The 20752-nt window shown below is 42.5% G+C and overlaps 1 protein-coding gene and 1 long non-coding RNA gene across 2 annotated transcripts; both read right to left on the bottom strand.

The window, feature by feature from the left end:
* Nucleotides 1–4010: 4010 nt before the first annotated feature.
* Nucleotides 4011–10824, bottom strand: LOC125724470 (splicing factor U2AF 65 kDa subunit). The gene is made up of 12 exons (XM_049001185.1): nt 10301–10824; nt 9885–10017; nt 9692–9730; nt 8408–8511; nt 8082–8233; nt 7765–7881; nt 7490–7628; nt 7118–7197; nt 6900–7022; nt 6420–6506; nt 6066–6317; nt 4011–5919 (listed from the first exon to the last, which is right to left on the bottom strand). The coding sequence occupies exons 1-12, from the start codon at nt 10347–10349 to the stop codon at nt 5785–5787; spliced, it is 1410 nt and encodes a 469-aa protein (XP_048857142.1). The 5' UTR covers nt 10350–10824; the 3' UTR covers nt 4011–5784.
* Nucleotides 10825–12742: 1918 nt separating this feature from the next.
* On the bottom strand, nt 12743–20019 carry LOC125724494 (uncharacterized). Its single transcript, XR_007387200.1, has 2 exons — nt 19924–20019; nt 12743–13173 (listed from the first exon to the last, which is right to left on the bottom strand). It is a non-coding gene; the product is annotated as an uncharacterized LOC125724494 (long non-coding RNA).
* Nucleotides 20020–20752: the final 733 nt, after the last annotated feature.

Raw genomic sequence — 20752 nt, 5'->3', positions numbered from 1 at the left:
TTGTGGACTGATGAAAGCAAGATTGTTCTTTTTGGGTCTAGGGGCTGCGGACAGTTTGTCAGACGTCCCCCAAACACTGAATTCAAGTCACAGTACACTGTGAAGACAGTGAAGCATGGTGGCGCAAGCATCATGAAATGGGGATGTTTCTCATACTATGGTGTTGGGACTATTTATCGCATACCAGGGATCATGGATCAATTTGAGTACATTAAAATACTTGAAGAGGTCATGTTGCCGTATGCCGAAGAGGAAATGCCCTTGAAATGGGTGTTTCAGCAAGACAACGATCCCAAACAAACTAGTAAAAGAGCAACATCTTGGTTCCAGACCAACAAGATTGACGTTATGGAGTGACCAGCCCAATCCCCGGACCTTAATCCAATAGAAAACTTATGGGATGACATGCTGTGTCTGAGGCAAAACCAAGAAATTCTGAAGAATTGTGGGCAGAAATACCTGTTCACAGATGCCAGAAGTTGGTTGACTCCATGCAAGACAGATGTGCAGAAGTTCTCTGAAACCATGTTCATACAACTAAATATTAGTTCGGTGATTCAAAGGGAAGCTAAATATTGCATTTTTTTCAGTTAACACGGTGACTGTTTTAGTTTGTAAAGAAGAATGCAGACACTGCTACTTTTTGAACAGCTTAATATAAATTTTTCTTACATTTTTCTAAAGGATTAACACAAATTTGATCATTTTTCTTCATGTTTTGATTAGGAATAGAATGCACAGTGTCCCCAATGAATTTACGTGTATAGAAATAAGAGCTATTATAAGGACTTTGGGCTTTATTCCCTTTTTTATACACACTGCTATTATTCTGAACACAACTGTACAAGATATAACAACATCTGCTGCCATCCAGACAGTGTCTTTTTAGAGAAAGCCTTACATATTTCAACAAGACAATGCCAACCACATTCTATGTGTATTGCAGCTCCGTAATAGAAGAGTCCGGGTGCAGTCCAGACCTGTCACCCATTGAAAGCATTTGGCGCATCATGAAACAAAAAAAAATGTGACAAAATAGACCCTGAGCTGTTGAGCAGTTTAAATCCTATATCAAGCAAGAATAGGACATTTCACTTTTAAAACTCCAGCAACTGGTCTCCTCAGTTTCCAAACGTTTACAGTCTTGTTAAAAGAAGAGGTGATGCACACTGACGAACACACTGGGAAACATGCCCTTATCTCAATTTATTTGAAACCTGTTGCTGGCATTAAATTCGAATTGAGCATATATTTGTCGTAAAACAAAATTTCTCAGTTTGAACATTTGATATGTTGTCTTCTACTTTCAATTACATATGATTTTATATGATTTGTAAATAATTTCATTTTGTTTTACATTTTACACAACGTCCCAACTTTTTTGGAAACGTGGTTGTACACCTACTCAACGTAACCTTTTTCCTTGGGTTTCACGTGTTTGTGGGTGTATATGCAGTCACCTTGGGTCACCTCTGATTGGTGAGCATGACTGGCATGCAAGGAGCATGACATTTCTCATTGGTCAGAATGACTATGACACAAGGATTTGAAAACCGATTGTAAAAAGTTTTTAAACTCTGAGTCAGGCGTGCAGTTTAATACATATCCTTAATTGCAGTCCTTGTGATTGACTAATCGCATTGTTTAAAATTGTAATTTTGATTAGAAATCAATGAACCATTCAGCCCTAATATATAGTGAGTCTTTACCACCACAGCCCTTGACATAAACAGCGCAAATTAACCATGATGAGCCCTGGCATATAAAGCCCCTTCCACATACAGCAAGTGTTAACTACCAGAGCCCCCAGCCTTCCCGGCATATATGTTGCCAGCTCAGCACCCAGGGCACTTAGTACATACTATACTTCTTGCGGCATATGGTATAAGCTTAAAAGAATGGTACTTCAGAGATAAAGTCATGAGCTGAGCATCAAGGCCCTTTAGTCAAACAGCATGCTCAGTGGTGCAAGATTAACATCATGGTCACTGGCCCCCATGCTCAATATGCTGGTTGGCATTTTACAGTATATCTTCATGAGTGTTCAGAATAGCCTAGAACCTTAAAGGACATTATCCTACCTATATCATGGAAAAATGTACAATACAGTCAGCCCTGCCACAATGCAAATCTAACATGATTAGTACCCAAGTCCAATACAACACAGAATCATGTTTATGTTTGGAACTGATTTTCAAATGTAAAATAAACTTTTGTACATCCACGCATTGTACGTGTCAAAGTCTTTCAATCATATCAGTTACCATATAAATACAACGATTTTAATTCATTTTCATTTGGTTTTTGGAGTTGCCCCTCTGTATACCGTAATGCGTTGTATTTTTGCTTTATGCGTACCAGGTTGCATGGTGCCCCTCTGCATACTGTAATGCGTTGTATTTGTGCTGTGTGCGTACCCGGTCGCATGGTGCCCCTCTGCATACCGTAATGCGTTGTATTTGTGCTGTGTGCGTACCCGGTTGCATGGTGCCCCTCTGCATACCATAATGCGCTGTATTTCTGCTGCATGCATGCCCAGCAGCATGGTGCCTACTCCCGACTAATTATGGCCAAAATGACACTGCATGAATCATGTGCTGTATTTTCTGACCCCACTAGATGATTTTTTTTTTAAAAAAGCATGCTCCAACATAATCCAAGAGCACCATCTAGTGGGCCCCAAAAATACAGCAACTGGTTAATGAAGCATCTTTTTAGCCATCACAACTCGTGACTCTTAGCAATGGACCAGTTAGAGTTAGGCACATTCAGTTTAAGTGGTTACTAGGCAATTATCGCAAGGCTCGTAAGTGTATGGATATATGTATCTGAAGATGTGATTTTAGTAAATGCAAGGTTTTTTAGGAAAGCATGAGTTGCATTGTAGCAGGACTGACAGTCAATTACATACTTGTTGATATACTTTTAAATGCGTAACTAGCTATGCAGATGTGGTCATCATTCCAGCTATACAATTAATAGTGCTAAAATTTTCAATCCTTTAGTAAAAATACCGTCAGGTAATTTTGCTGACAAACTGTCTGCAGCCCCTAGATCCACTCCATGGCCTGTGATGGCAGTCCAGCAACTTTACTGGATTGTTTTACAGAAGTACATTTCTCAAAAGGTTTAACAGTCGCACACACATATAATTTATACTGCAGGGTGCAGAAATCAGTACGACACCAACTTTAAATGATTGTTGAGTATAAAAACCAATTCTCATTTTATTCCTAACCTGGCAGAAGGTGCATAATGGCTGTGCTTCTGTTCATGTGATCCAAAGTGAACCAGTCAGTGTTAGTTTTTGGTGCCTAACTGGCCGTTGTGAGCCACTAACTCACACATTAAAGGTCCAAATTGCTGTAATATTTCTGTGAACTCCTTCGTATTCTGCAGCACTTCAGTGAAAGACTGAAAAATGGTGACTGGGTAAATTTTAGAAATGCTTTTTCAAGCAATGATCAGCATTAGTTTAAGCAGAATCATTTCGCCAGTTGGCCCTTGACAATAAATAGAACGGAAAACATATACACCTGTGCCACTGAACAATCCCTAGCAAAGAATCAGCACAGCAGTCTCGGATATAAACCTGGGTAGGACAGCTTTAATTTCAGACTGCAATACAGGACATGCGCCAAATGATTATGTATCAAAAGCCACCCCTCCGTAATGCAGATTGACAGTCAGACCCATTTCAGCAGAGACAGCCCACCATAGACAGGATGTAAAAGCACTCACATAGGGCAAAGTGGAAACACCAACTCAACGGTCAGACAAAAGGAAGTGCGGGGCTTTCGTTTATCCGGTTCCCCTAGAGCAGTTCCTGGGATAAAGGACCTTTACTCAAGGGCCCAGAAGTCATACAATAACCCCGTCAGTCATAGGATTCAAACTGGTAACTGTCCAAACACAGCCACATAAATCTGATAAATGGAAAAATTGTACATGCAAGCATTCAGTACCATCCAAGAAAGTGAGAGAGACCAAAACAGCACAAGAAGTCAGCATACATCAAATTCAGTTTAATGAGAGCAATTGGATTTCCAAAACAAAATACAACACGGAGAGGAAATAAAAAGTATATGTCTGTCTTTTGAGGACTAAATAACAGTCACAATATCAAAATTTAAACAGACAAACCAACTTAACAGTACAGTCACCAGATAAGCCCAGGATATAGCAGTTTACAACAATCAACCATCGATGACTTTGCCCTCAAGTGAATTTGTACTGCAATCCATTCAGGAGTCTGTATGACAACCCCATCTATTAATGTCAAAGTGTACGCCATTTCAGTATCAGAATCAAAAAAAATTTCAACAGAATACCATATTGTCTGCTACCTCCTCTGACATCCTTGTGTAATCTTGTCACATGAAGAAAAAAGGGAATATGGAGGAAACACAAAAGCAAATCCAATTGACATTTGAGTCTCACTGACGTAGATTGTGGTCCTTGTGATAGAGAAAAATCCAGCAGGTGAGCGAGAGCAATGGGAAAGAAAAGAAAAGGAAGTGTTTGTATGTGTTCCTGAATGCTATTGCCATGAAACCTTTTCCAAACTGACATAGGACCTCCCCCCGCCCACAGACTATTCTTGCTACCGATTCAGCCACCCGTGTCAGCTCAAGCATTCTCTAGCACTACACTGCAACCCCCCCCCACTGGCCGCTGCTTTGTCTCACTACACTGCAGATCTAGTGGCAAAGTTTCAGCACATCATTACATAAGGCAGTGGAGGAGATATGAACCCATATCTGTACCACTTTGCATTCCAACTAATGGGGATCTTTATTTGCTTTAAGTTGTAAAAAGATTTTAAAACAATTTTTCATAATGCAAAATTTTCTGCCCTGGTTTAAACTGTTTAGTTTTCTGACAAAGTAGTGCTTTTTCGATATGTATTCAAAACTTATGAAAACATCAACAAAAATTGCCATGAATGACAGTATGGCTGAACAAATCCACAATTTAACATTCGAGATGTTTGTTTAGTTTTCTGCTCTTCTAAGTTAATGGGAATAAAGCTGTCAGAGTTAATATAGACTAAATGCACTACAATATTAAACTTTAAAACTGGGTCTTTGTAGTTCTGCAGGGTACCTGGGGATCACTGGGCCCCACAGCGACTTCTGCAGTGCTCCACATGGTACCAGCTTGCAAAACAGCAGCCAGCACAGAGAGCTGGCTCATGAATGAGTACCTGCTATGAGAACTATGAATGTAGGTAAGGAGAAAAGCAAGGTGATCTGTACTCAGACAGGAAGAATGAGGTGAAGCGGGCATGAACAAAAGCATACAGGTACATACATGTATAAAGCTGAAACAGGCTAATTCTCTTCAGTTCCATTTCTGTTTTTAAAGGATTGCCGCCATGTTTTCTGCTCATCTCAGCGACGGCTTGTATATAATCGACAAGATGCTTGTTAAAATTTCCTCTATCCATCGTGTACCCAAGTACAAAAAAAAAAAACAAACAAAAAAACAACACATCCTTCTTGACACTGCCGCCCGCCCCACCCTGCCCCGCCCCAAAACCCCAGCTATACCCAGGTACAAAAAACAGGCCATGAAGCAGAGACCCCAGTTCATGGTGACAAAGTAAAACCAGAACTCCTTCCCTGACAATTTAAGCCCTTCCATCAAACACCTTGATATAAAGACCCTCCCCCCATCTAAATGTGAAAAGGTTCCTACATTCCCAGATTTATCCCATGCTTCTTTACAAACCCCCAGGTCTCACCATCCCCCCCCTTAACACCCACCCCCCAAACCACATCTCTACCAGAAGTCTCGGCGGTGATAGGCATCAGGGTCGCAGTACTTTGTCACCACTACCCTGTTGGCGAATTTCCTGCCCGTCAGCCCTTGCATGGCCTTCTGGGAGTCAAACACCGATGTGAACTCCACGAAGATCTGAGAAATGAAAAAACAACCTCATTTTAATGTTGTCTGGAAACATGGAATCTGCATGAAGGTTACTGAACATTCTGAAAGTGACGACTCAGAGAAAAAATCTGAGTAGTTCTGCTTCAGGAACACTCAGAAGAAATAGTAATTACCTTGCCAGTGCCGGGCACTTCCAGGCCATCGACGGGCCTGGGTATCTCAATGCTCTTCACCTGGCCATACTTGCTGCATTCGTCGCGTACATCCTCAACAATCTCCTCATACTCCTCGTCATCCAGGAGCTCCTCGGGGGCCACCATGTTCATGAGGCAAAGCACCTCGGTGGGCAGGCCACCCATCTGCACTACAGAGCTACTCATCAGCCCTGGAACCTGCAGTGTAACTGGAGTCTGGTTCATGCTGCTCTGTGGGGGAGAACAGGGCACAACCAGAAACTCAGACGTGGCTGAAAGGGCCACCCAAGGTGTTCATAAGAGTGGGTACAAGAAACCCAAGCCGGGACTCACCAGAGAGGCGTTCTTCGCTCCCACACTGGCTCTCTGGACAAGAAGCTTCTTGTCACCCAGCTGCATGCCATTGAGCCCAGCGATCGCCTGTGAAAGCAGATACAGGCTTTACAGACAGCCTATACACCCGAGAAGTGGGTCTGAGGAAGAATCAGAGCCACGGAGAGGCTGGTATAGCGCAGGCAAGCTTTACAGAAGGTCCGTAAGCAAGGAGACACCCAAGAAAAATCAGACCCACAAAGTAGCCGAAACAACCGCAGATATTCATGTAGAAACAAAGTACTCACTACCACCCCTACGACGACTCCGAGAGGCCTGACAGTCACCCCCCCCCCACACACACACACTGAAGATCCCCAATTAACGCCAAACTGCAGACCACATTATCAAAAACCACACTTAGGGGTACTTATCCTAGATGTGTGTGACATTAGAATACAGTCAGTACAGAGAGGGTCACACCATCCAAGCACCACATACCTGGTCATTCAGGTTGGTGTCCACATACTCACAGAAGGCATAGCCCTTGGACAGTCCAGTGGCACTGTCCTTCACAAGGTTAAAGGCCTTCAGGGGCCCAAATGAGGTCAGCAGTTCCTTTACCTGGGAGTGCAAAAAAAAAAGAGACCCACAAGTGGTAACATTAGGAGACCTGGCTTCTGTGTAAATAAGCAGCTGCAAAACCAGGCAACACAGACCTGATCATCATTGAGATAATTGGGCAGGCCACCAATGAAGAGCTTATGGGCTGAATCAGGGACCACAGTAGACACCACTCCTGCAAGAAGAACAAGAACTTTACACTTATCTGGCAGGCTTCACAAAGCTTGCACATAAGCCATCCATACAAGTACCTGGATCAGTTCTTCATAACTATATCAATTAAAATGAGAAAACACCCTCATTTTAATGTTGTCTGGAAACATGGAATCTGCATGAAGGTTACTGAACATTCTGAAAGCGACGACTCAGATCCGTAGAAGACTGGAACCATTTTGCAACAAGAAAACATCTCCCACAATGCTGCCAAAGCCTCATGTTTAGAAGGGTGTCACACACAGTGATCTCACCTGGCACATACACACTGGGGTTCTCGCTCATGCCAGGTAGGGGCTGGTAATCATGAGGCCGGCGGATCTTAAGGCTCTGACCATGGAAGATAATTCCATCGAAGGCCATGGCCTGGGTGGTTTCATCCACTGAGCGAAACTGCAAAATGAAGCAGATACCATTAGTGGCACCCAGCATAGTAGCATCGCGATGAGGCACTACAACCACGATATAGAGATAATACAAATAGGACAAGGTATAAACCCAGAAATGAGCAGTAAAGAACGGTGCGAACCTCAAGGAAGGCAAAGTTCTTGTCTTGATTGATCTGAACAGCAAGGACTGGATTTCCGGGGGCCTGGGTGAGACCACCCAGACGCATCTGGGCATTGAAAAAGTCCATCATGGACTCCTGAAAGCAAGCACACAACAACCATGTTCCCACATCTGTAACAGGTTACAGTGAGCAAGTGGACATTTCTAGAAATTAGAACTAGTAATTATAAGCATTAAAATATTAGAAATTTAACACTCAGTTTGCAAAGGAAACAACACCCAGATACATTTAGCCTTCTCACTAAATGGCCCTTAACCATCAAGCAGAGCAGCCACCTCAGTGATGCCGAAGGGGATGTTCCCCACGTAAAGCCGGCGTGCCTGCCGCGTCATCTGGCTGCCCACCACAGGAACAGGGGTGGGGGTCACTGCCAGACCATCTGGGGTCATGGTTGGCAGCAGGGCTGTGGCTGGGATTTGCCCAGCAGCTGTGGATAAGAAAAAAAGCAGACAGTAAGAACAAGATGGGAGATGGGGAATGTCCATAGGCACAAAGACTCCAGTAGGGAGACTTGGGTCAAAAAACACACTGAGGTGGCTCAGAGACAGACATTATGCTACTGGCCAAAGCAAATGGGGTAAATGGCATGAGAGACACTGACCCTGCATGGCTTTGTACTGCATAGGAGTGATGTGCTCAAAGCCCGGAGGGGGCACATCCCAGTACTTTCTGACTTTCTTCTTCTTCTCACGGTGTGGGGAGCGGCTGTCAAGACAGACAGGAAATGTGAAAGGCAGCAGAGCGACCAAGAAAATGAAATTAAAGACACATGAGATTAAAAACTGGTTTTAAAAGCAAACTACATTAAGGACATCTGTCATCCTATCCACTGAAATATACAAGACTGTAGCACATACCTGCGCGTGTCAATATGAGCACAAGCACACATTCACGCAAACCGTAAGGAAACAAGGAATGGGCCAGTGTGCCATGCAAGAACATGCTAAAAAGCCACAATGGACCAAAACCCCCAGCTTAAGGGACAGACATGCGACCACTTGGGATATAAACTACACAGCATGCATCCGTTTCCTCAGACTAATGCAACACAACCAGACTAAAAGAGTGATCACTGAAAGCCTAGAACACACCCGCACTACAGTCCCAATTTGGACATGAATGAAACAAAAGAATAATTCAACAAGACCCTCATCTGTATGTGCAAGGCGACATCTTTGCCAATATAAACACATAGAATTACTACCCAGTACTTGTTTTTCATGCAGAATCACAGGATTGAGCCAAATTTAAGAGGCAAGACTATCTTAGACAGGCAGGTGTGACAAAAATAACGGGTTATGACTCAAAATTCCACTAACGTTTCTGGAACAGCAAAGAAGCCTTAGAACAAATTGCTAAAGATTAAAATATTGGTTCTTGTAAAAAGCAGCATTCAAACATATCCTACAAAGTAATCGAATGGCTCACAATAGTATAAAGCTTGAAAATTTAGGGGATCTTTTTCAAAAACTGTGTAAAATCTAACCAAGAGAAGTTCTTTGCTAAAAGTTTTAGCAACTCGTTTATGCAATCACCAGAGCCAACCCTCTACCTATATATTTATGCATTAGCCCATCATACAAATAACCCTACATTCAGAGAAAAATAAAACAGATTGAACGCGAGAAATACAACCAAGTGAAACATATGTAGTCTCAGAAAGATTTTTAAATAAGCAAATGCATAAACTTGAACGTGCTTTCTAATGTCGCATAAAGACTTATGCAGTAGGGACAGTATTACTGTGCATCCTTAAAAAAAAAGATTTCCAGACAAAAACAAGCACGCACATACTGATTTTAGGCTTGCATGTTACACATTTCTCCTTCCTTTACTTGAAAATTATTTGCACTACCAATGTAAGTCGTATTGGGTACCGCATTACCTCACAGCAATCTCTTGGGGTTGGTTTTGACTCTGTGTGCTGAAATAACAGTGGGAAAGAGGAATTGCGTTTACATACGGTCAAACCAGCATGTTTCTGTACAAAACAATTGATCCCACACAGAGCGACAACCCCGGATCACTGCATTTTTCCGGCCTAAACGGCGGATAACGACGTGGAGCATAACACTTACCTGCGCCTCGGTCTACGATCCTTGCTGTGGCTCCGCCGATCTCGGCTCCTTCTCTCATGGCTTCTCCTCTTCCTTTCCCGGCTCCGGCTGCGGGACGGGCTACGACGACGGTGCCGATTCTCTTTGTCCCGTTCTGTGGTGGACGGTTTAAAATGGACACCAGAGTACAAACAAACTTATTTACTGAATTTCCCCAAACAGAGCACTGAGTGTATTGATATTGAACACACAACACCCCGACTCGCAGCCGGACACAGTTCGGCGGATTTCGGCCACCTAGAGTGCCAAACTCCCCACAGCAAAAAGCACATGGGCCAGCGGGGCAAACTCTCAATCTCCCAAATAAGTGAAGAGGTGGCAGGAAAAAAAATCAAGATAAAGAAAGCAGCGTGTAAAGACAGCCTTAAAGGACCCACCGTGCTTGTTTTCGGTCAGCTGCCTCTCGAATTCGTCAAACTCCGACATTTTGGATCCGTGGTTGAGCGGAAGGTCGGCCGGCCTGGGAAGAGTTAGCTAAAGCGGGCGTCGTTTATCAGGAGACGCAAGTCCACGGCTATGCGTTTTAAAACAGCACAATCGCTCTGAACGACCTTCGCAAAATTAGCTAAATCGGGGGAGGCTGGGAAGAAACGATTCAATCAGAAGCGGTTATCAGGAAACAGCTACTGAAGTACTGGCGAAGCGAGCGTCTTTTTTTTTTTGTCTCCGACGTTAATCAACTATCCAGTCTTACTGATTCCCGACAAAAGCCCAAACTCATTTTACACCCTCCGAGTCCCGGCGAAAGATATAAACGCCGTCGCTAAAGCCGCGAGCACTACCAGTCACTCAGTCGAACGTACACTTAATTTTTTTGTTTCCTGAGGGACGAAACACGGCCTGCCGCCCGAACTCGCCGTCTGCCCCACTGGCTCCCGCGTTGCCGGAAGTTTCCGTCGTAAAGCACCTTTCCTGTCTCTACCCGATCTCAGGTGAAGACGAGCGGGCGCCACCTGCTGCCTTGGATGACATGATGCAGGTCACTGATGACGTTGCACATTCGTTCATTTACCGCCAAGTGCTGCTTTTTTTACGCACCTCCCCGACACACACACACACACACACATCGACCCACTAATTGTGACAGCGTTACACCACGTGACACAATAGGAGGTGGGTAGAAAAACAGGTGTTATATTAAGAAGCACACGAGGTTTAAGTTTATGTTTAATAGTGATGAGCAGATAAAGCCTCATACTACACAATTGTCTGGAAAAATGTTGCTGTTTTGATACATTAAACAGCGACATCTGGAGGATTGCAGACGTTATAGCAGTGAGTCTGGACGAAGCATAAACACCACATCATTGTGTTATGTGCAGTCAGGTATGTGGACACTGTTACAAATCCACGTGTTACTATGAATTTCAATGTTAACCCAAAGTAAGCTAACCTATGTCTACACATTGCGTGTATATTAAATTTATGCTTTACAAATGGTGAGCAGTTGATCAGGGATAATTAGGGAAATAAATTATGCTTCTGAAACTGGAATTGGAGATTGCTTTTGTGTGAATAAGGTAGAGGTGGAAAGTGCAGGTTCAGAAAGTACAAATCCAGACCAAGATTTTATTTATTTATTAGCTCTCTATGTATGTTTTTTGCTCATGTATTAGCTCTCTATGTATGTTGATTTGCTTATGAACATAGCTGCATATCTCTGTTGGTGTTATGAAATCTAACTGCAGTATTCGATACTGTGAACCATAATATTCTCTTGGACTGGCTAGAATCTGTGTTTGGCATTAAGGGAACAACTTTTTTTGCTCAGATTTAACGGATTGTTATCAGTTTGTTCATGTGAATTAAAATCATTAAAGCCCACTAAAGTTAAATATGATGTCTCAAAGGGATCAGTGCCGGGCCTGTTACTCTTTACTTTACAACACCCTCTACAATTATTGGCACGCCTTTTAAAGATTTTTAAAAAAGGATTAGAAAAAAACACCTTTTGGTGAAGGAGCTTCATGGCACACTGAAAAACTGATAAAAATCCAACCTTTCCTTAAAATAAATTTATTGAAAGAAAAACAAATCCTTTATCAAGAAATAATTATCTTTAACAAAAACACATGTGCCACGATTATTGGCACCCCTGCTTTTAATATTTCATACAACCGCCCTTCGTACAGTATAACAGCACTGAGTCTTCTGTAACACTTAATAAGGTTGGAAAATACCAAGCAGGGCATCTGAGTCCATTCCTCTTTACAGAATCTCTCCATATCATCCAGGGTCCTAAGCCCTCTCTTGTGCACTCTCCTCTTCAGCTTAGCCCACAGGTTTTCAGTGGGGATCAAGTCAGGGGATTGAGATGGCCATGGCAGGAGCTTGATTCTTTGGTCAGCTAACCATTTTTGTGTTGATTTGGATATGTGCTTAGGATCGCTGTCCAGCTGGAAGATCCAGTGATGGCCCAGTTTTTTGTTTCCTGGCAGAGGCAGCCAGATTTTGATTTAAAATGTCCTGGTATTTCATGGACCCCATAGTGCCATGTACCATAATGAGGTTCCAGGGCCTTTGGAGGAAAAACAGCCCCACAACATCACAGAACCGCCACCATATCTTACAGTTGGGATAAGGTTCATTTAATTATAGTCATCCTTCTTTTTACGCCAAACCCACTTTACATTTATTGTCAAAAAGCTCAATTTTTTTCATCAGACCGTTGAATTTGATTCCAGTCAAAGTTGTAACTCCAGGCACTTACGTTTGTGGATAACTGACAAAAAAAAAGTTTTTCCTGGCATACCTTCCAAATAATATATTAGCATGAAGGGGGTGTTGGGAACTTTTTCAGAGACCAGGAGACGTTGGGATATCATTCAAGCAGAAGTTACTCTTTATTGAGAACTCGCCGAGCGTCGCTGTAGTCATCCAAGTCTGACTAAAAACTCAGCTCTGGAGAGTTTATACTTTACAAGAGGGGGAGGATACAAAGAGGTGGAGACCACTTAAACAAAGCATAGTCTAGTACAGGAGTCAGCCTGGTAACGGAAGTTCCCCAGCCTTGATCTCCTCAGCATAACAGTGGCTTTCAAATGCATAGGTGCTAATCTAATCAGCCTGACAGTATCACCCAAACCTTTACATTCTCATAGAGACAAAGGCACAGCCTGGCCTTGAGATTAGCATTCCCATTGACTGTGGGACCCTACCCAGTGGTCAGGAAGTACATAAAGACAAAAGGTTAATGTCTCTGACACCTGGGGTACAAGACTTGATCTTCTTAGAATGTCACCAATTTTACCTCAAAATGTAAAACCCAATGTACATAACTTGTTCAGTTTGTGTACTATTACGTTGGAATCTAGATTTAACATTTTATAAATTTGTAATCCTACAGTTCCCCCTTTGAGAGTTCTAATAACTCTCACCAAATACAAATTTAGACATTTAATTCTTGTAACTTGTGATCGTTACAGGCACATAGCACTTGTTCTGTTGTTGATTGCAGTGATGAATGCCATGATGACATATAAACAAACATCTAGCTAGTGTCTGTGAAGTTCTTATGGATAATAGTCTTTTCTGGTTGGAGCGGCCAATTCTTCTTGATGGGTGTGGGTTATTTGTTGAATGAAACACTTGATACTGTGGACGCATAGATAGCACACCAGTAGGAAAAACAACAGCAGAATTGCTATTTCCTTGATCCACAGCCAGGGTTTCCCTAACATGTTTCCGAACCATGAAGAATTACCTTCAGTCATCTGCTGTAATTTCGTTACAAGTACGGCAATCTTGATCATGTTGATGGATGACTGAAGATCTCGTATTTGATACTCTGCGTTGTGTATTTTTATTTTTTATTTTTCTTCTGTGACAGTTGGCTCGGTAGTGAGTCTAGTTGTCTGTCAGAAGTTGTGGCTTCCTTTGTAGGTGACGAGGTCAGCGTGTATGGGTCTCAGGACATCCATCAAGTGGTATCTGCACAGAGTAAGAAAGAAAACAAAGGACAACAAAGCAGTATCTGTTGTAAAATACTTCAAACCCTCGGGTGGTATCCTCTGTTAAATCTGTGTCTGCTATTGTTGTTCCTTCTTTCCCTGTTTCTTAATTCCCGTGACACCTAAAGAACAGTGAGGTAAGGATGGACTAATGAATGAGGAAGGCCTATGAGGGAGTCTTCACCACAGGGTTTGGCCCCCGATGCCTGTTGCATTCGGTTCTTCCCTGGGCTCCTCACTGGTCCATGTGTCCTATCCTATCCCTGCAGGTGGGGGAACAACTTTACAATGTGACACATGAGTCCAAGTTTTCCTTCCCTGACACAACACTGCAGCTGCTGTAATTAACATCACTTGATGTGGCCCGTGCCACTTAGGCTCTAATGGTTTGTTCCTAAATGAATTTATCATGACCCACTGATCTGGGATGATTGTGTGTCCACCTTCTGGTGGAGTCTGCCAACACGACTCAACTCTCTCTCTGGCACTTTGCACTGCCTTTGTGAGGTTTTCACAGTAAGCAATCAGGGCATCTGAAGCAAAGTGTACATCAGCATTTCTAAGATCAATCACACCTGGCATTTGCATTGGGCGTCCAGTAATAATCTCATGAGGGCTCAGTCCTACTGATCTATTAGGTGATGCTCTCATACTACACAGTACCGCTGGCAGCGCTTCAACCCATGGTACTCCTTCCTGATGCATTTTGCTTAGCCTGGCTTTGATTGTCCTGTTTGCTCGTTCAACCTGTCCTGATGCTTGTGGTCGGTATGGGCAGTGAAGATTCCACTTAATCTTCAACATTTTAGACACTTCCCTGACTACCTGTCCTGTGAAGTGTGTTCCTTGATCTGAGTCGATGTAATCTGGTAATCCCCATCTGGGAATGAAATCAGTAACAAGACATTTAGCAGTATGTGCAGCTGTAGCACGTCCTGTTGGATAAGCTTCTATCCATCTTGAGAATTTGTCTATTACTACCAAGACATCAGTTTTTCCTTTGCAAGGAGGTAACGATATGTAATCAACTTGCAAGTGACGAAATGGTCCTGGTGGAGCTGGAGTATGTGTTGCTGCTGTAGTTACTGCTGGCACATCATTATTTTTCTGACATGTAACGCATCTCTTGACTGTTTCGATGGCTACAATTCTGAATTTTGGATTCCACCATTGATTTGAGAACCTGTGATTCATCGTCGCTGGACCACTGTGACCCAAATTGTGAATTTGTTGAGCCAAATATGGCAGCAATGATTCGGGAGCGACATACTTTCCCCCTTTGGTCCAGCAGCCAGATGAATCCACTGTGGCTCCTTTGTCCAACCATGTCCATGCTTCATATAGAGGGACGTTTTTGTACAGATCAATGATTGATTCAGGAGGCAGAACGGTCTTCTGTGCTATACTACCTGAACACACTTGTACAGTTGCATAGAAACAAGCTTGTTTAGCAGCTACATCAGCAAGAGCATTACCTTTAGCTTCCATTGTGTTAGTAGTGAGATGTGCTTTCACTTTGATCACAGCTAATTTCTTTGGAAGTTTCATAGCAAACATTAGATCTTTTACTAATCCCGCATGCTTAATGGGGGATCCAGCAGAAGTTAGAAACTGTCTACTCTGCCAAATGACACCAAAATCATGAATTACTCCAAAAGCATATCTGGAATCAGTGTAGATATTTGCAACTAACCCTGAAGCTAGCGTGCATGCTCTAGTTAAGGCTACTAGTTCTGCAGCTTGAGCTGAAAAATGATCTGGAAGATGACCTGAAGCTACCACTTCAGTGATGGAAGTTACTGCATAAGCTGCTCGTTTATGGCCTTCAATAACTTGAGCTGAACCATCAACAAACAACTCCAATTCTGCATTCTCTATAGGAGTTTCTGCTACTTCCCTTGTGGGAGTGCATGTAAGTGTAACACAGTCGTGAGTCATTTCTCCTTCATCCTCTAACACAACTTCAGTCATTGCAGACATCATACATGTAGATGGATTTGTAACTGACGCACGCTGTAAAACAATGTTCGGGGCTGTGAGGGTCGTTAACCAATTTCCCCAACGAGAAGAGGTGACAGAAGTGACTTTTGCTTGATTCATTAGTGCAGACACTGCATGAGGGCATCTTACATTTACGGTCTGTCCTAACACCATTCCTGATGAAGCTTGAAGCGCTAGATGAACTGCTTGCATGGCTCTAAGACATGGGCCCATACCTTGAGCGACTATATCAAGTTTACCAGAATAGTAATGAATTGGGCGTAAACTGCCCCCATGATCTTGCATTAGACATGCAGTCATAAAGCCTAAGTGTTCATGAACATAAAGCACAAAGGGCCTATCAGATTGTGCAATTCCTAAGGCGGGTGCTTGACATAATGCTCTCTTCAAAGCATTGAAAGCTTTGAGATGAATTTCATCCATACAAACAGTATCAGAATCTTTAGTCTGGCCTTTCAACAAGTCATAGAGCGGTTGAGCAATCACGGCATAGTCCTCAATCCAAGGTCTACAATAACCAGCTGTTCCTAAAAATGATCTGAGTGTTTTAATGGTAGTAGGCGGAGGTATTGCTCTGACTGAAGCGGCTCGATCCTGTGTAATAGATCTATGCCCTGTGCCAATTGTTCGACCCAGAAAAGTGACTTGGTTTTTTGCAACTTGAGCTTTGTGAAGGCTGCATTTGTGTCCTTTTGCCTGCAAATAGTCTAACAATGCTGCCAATTCAATTTGATGAACATCATGATCTGTTGAGGCAATCAAAATATCATCAACATATTGAATCATAGTGGATTGTTTGACTGGACACTCTGGGTCACACAAATCACGTCTGACAGCCTGATGGTATATGGTCGGAGAATTTTGAAAACCTTGTGGCAGACGAGTCCACTGGTATTGCTCATAGTCAACTGTGAAAGCTAACCATGCCTGGCTGTCGGAGTGCAAAGGGATAGAAAAGAATCCATTAGACATATCAATTACTGAAAAAACTTTACAATCTAATGGTAAGCCATTACAAATAGTAGACGGATCTGCTACTAGGGGGGTGATTTTATCAATGTGTTTATTGGCTACTCTGTAGTCTATGGTCAGTCTCCATGTCCCATTTGCTTTCTTGATGGGCTATATGGGTGAGTTACAGGGACTGTTAGTTTTAACTAGCACACCTTGTTTCAGCAATTTTTCTACAATAGGTTTAACTCCCTGTAAAGCTTCTTTACTGATTGGATATTGTTTGGTAACAGGAGGTGGAGTTCCTGTTAATTTGACTGGTTCTACACCTGTCAGAAAACCACAATCATCCTTGTCTTTAGCCCAAATAGGATGATTCTGCAAGAAAGCATACTCAGGAGTGGCTGCATTATCAGTAGAAACTTGTGCTGAGGAAATTTTTATGCTAGCAGATTCTGAAGACATGTCTAAAGTTAGATGTACTTGTCTCAGTAGATCCATGCCTAGAATTGCACCTGTATTTAATGGAGCACATAGCAATTTTGTAGTCAAAGTTTTTGGGCCTAATTGTACTTCTATGGGCGGAGTTTCATACAAAACAGAATCTTCACCTATTACACCAGTTAAACACAGTTTAGTTTTCTTGTATGGGATGTTTAAATTTCTAGCCAATTTAGTAGGAATTACTGTAATTTCTGCACCTGTATCAAGCAAAAAGTCAATTTCTTTCTCTTGTATGCTACCTTTCACAAAAATTCTTTTGTCATTGTGATGGATTACAGGGGAAAGGTAGCTACTCACAGCCCCAACAATTAGTTTTTTTCCTGTTCCTGTTGTGCCCTTAGAAGAGCCTGAGCAAGCTGTCCTAAAGTTTCAGTAGACAATGGCGGAACTACTTCAGGGTTGTAGGCAGGCTGAGAAGGAATAGAATTATGCATAGTATTTCTTCTACCCTCTTGCAACTTCTTCCGACACCTTTTCTCCCAATGTCCTAGTTTTCCACAGTAGTTACATTTGCTTTCTCTTTTAGGCCATCTATTGTCTTGATCTGTTGTGCTAAACGACGCTGCTGCGACTTTCACCTTTGCCTTAACATCAACATCCCTTTCCCATGCAGCTAACCTGTCGAGATTACTTCTGAGAGTCATGGTAGACCAAGTTAGATCTAGAAATGGCAATGCTTTTCTATACTCGGCTATAAGGCCATCTGACCAGATGCGGACTAGGGGTCCCTTATCATCAAGCACACTTTCAGAATCCTCTACTATGCCACTGTAAGTTACAGCTGACTGACAAAACCGTTCAGTGTATTCATTTACAGATTCTTCTTTCTTCTGCACACAGTTAGTAATCCTGGACCAGTCTACCTTGGGTCCCATGATGTTCTTAAGAATTTTCAAGACACCCTCTCTCACATCACTTTTGCTGGCATGTTGTAGTTCAGATGTAACAGCAGACTCAAAATGGTTGAATTCAGACTCAGTTAGAATTTGTGACATCAGCTGTGTGACTTGGTCCTAGTGGTTTAGCAACAGTTTGGACTTCGACAACAGAAGAGTTGGGAGTAACACTTACAATTCCGTCAATTCCCTGAGATCTCTTTCTAGCACCACATACATTCACTGAATCTACAGGCACATCAGTTACTGACTGACTGGCTACATCTGTGTCAAAGAAAGCTTGTAAGTCAGGATAGTTGTTATCAGACTGACTAACTTTATCTACATCAGTTCTTGCTAACGCTTGGTTGCGGTTCAGTTTCTTCGTCAAAGAGGATACCCTAGCACGGAGCTCCTGGATCTGTTCCTCTAGCTCTGAGATACGCTGAGACTGTTGTGTACTTAGCGTTAAACCAAATTCTCTATGACAGCAGATAATGCCTTTCACATTTTTCTTACGAATGCATGCTCCTAATATCTTTTTGCACTCATCTACAGACCAAGTCTTGTCAGGATGGATCTTATACTTCTGAATTAGTTCTGGTCTAACTTTCTCAGTTACTATTAGGTCCATCTGCACTCCTAACAGTGATTTGAATTCACTATCAGACCATGAAGGAGTCGCAAGACCACCTTTTTTAGTTGTGGGGATCAGACTAGCATTCTTCTTAAACATTTTTGTTGAATCTGTTTGTTACCACACAATCAAAAACACTAAAACTTCTCTGATCAACAGAGGATAACACACAAATATTAGCACGTAAGGCTAATCTTCCCTGCCTGAACAGAGGATAACACACAAATATTAGCACGTAAGGCTAATCTCCCCTGCCTGAACAGAGGATAACACACAAATATTAGCACGTAAGGCTAATCTTCCCTGCCTGAACAGAGGATAACACATAAATATTAGCACGTAAGGCTAATCTTCCCTGCCTGAACAGAGGATCACCATCTCTAAACAGAAACTTTTAGAGGATACCTTAGTTAACCAAACCCTACAGCAGTATGTTAACTCTTCCCTGACGGCGCAGAGGATAACAAATTTGTACTGGTCTTAAAGGTTCTTTTGGATAGAGTGGAACTCACCAATCCTTGCTTGTACAAAAAGATTCAGTCTGGAATGATGTCAGATCTTTGAGCTTGAAGTTTCAATCTGGATTCAGGTGAGCAGCTCTATCCGGGTCACAGCACCAAAACTGTTGGGAACTTTTTCAGAGACCAGGAGACGTTGGGATATCATTCAAGCAGAAGTTACTCTTTATTGAGAACTCGCCGAGCGTCACTGTAGTCATCCAAGTCTGACTAAAAACTCAGCTCTGGAGAGTTTATACTTTACAAGAGGGGGAGGATACAAAGAGGTGGAGACCACTTAAACAAAGCATAGTCTAGTACAGGAGTCAGCCTGGTAACGGAAGTTCCCCAGCCTTGATCTCCTCAGCATAACAGTGGCTTTCAAATGCATAGGTGCTAATCTAATCAGCCTGACAGTATCACCCAAACCTTTACATTCTCATAGAGACAAAGGCACAGCCTGGCCTTGAGATTAGCATTCCCATTGACTGTGGGACCCTACCCAGTGGTCAGGAAGTACATAAAGACAAAAGGTTAATGTCTCTGACACCTGGGGTACAAGACTTGATCTTCTTAGAATGTCACCTCAAAATGTAAAACCCAATGTACATAACTTGTTCAGTTTGTGTACTATTACGTTGGAAGCTAGATTTAACATTTTATAAATTTGTAATCCTACAGGGGCATCTGATAGTTTTTTCAGAGACATGGTAACCTCAAGATTTTACTTGGTCTTGTAATTCACCAACACTGATCCTTCGGGATTTTTTTGCCTCTCTTATGATCCTCCTCACTGTACGTGGGGGAAAAATAAACTTGGGTCTTCTTCCAGGTAGGTTTGTAACAGTTCTACTTGTTGTCCACTTTTTTGTTATTATTGCCCTAATAGTAGAAATGGGCATTCTAAGGTGAGTAGCTATTTTTAATACCTATTTCCTGACTTGTGAGGGTCAACACACTTTTTCCTCATTTGGTTTGTATGTTCTCTTATCTTTTCCATGTTGATGGATGACTAAGGGAATTTGGGATCTGTGTCACCTCATGTTCGTATCCCTGCTTTTCTGTTTCACGTGAGCACAACATCATGTCTCCTGTTCCGTGTTCTGAATGCAATGTGTTTAGTTATTTTTCTCCAGTCATTATCGGTACGTTTACATGTGAGAATTAAGTGTCAGTTAGTCACTAGGCTGATGGAGAAGATTGTAGTGTTAAAGGGACGTATCCGGACATTACGGAACATTCAGGAGAATGAGAGTTTTATCGATTGAGTGTTAGCATCTCCGGATATGTCCACGATAGCTAGTTAGTCTCCCCCCGCTCCGGCATCAGCGCCTTCGCAGCAATGCAAGTGGGTGACAACCCGGTGGCATAGTCATAAATCCAAACCTAACTCACACCAGCAACATTTGCCTAT

Source organism: Brienomyrus brachyistius, unplaced genomic scaffold (assembly GCF_023856365.1).
Source record: "Brienomyrus brachyistius isolate T26 unplaced genomic scaffold, BBRACH_0.4 scaffold56, whole genome shotgun sequence".
Lineage (NCBI taxonomy): Eukaryota > Metazoa > Chordata > Actinopteri > Osteoglossiformes > Mormyridae > Brienomyrus > Brienomyrus brachyistius.
This window is presented reverse-complemented; position numbering and strand designations above follow the sequence as displayed.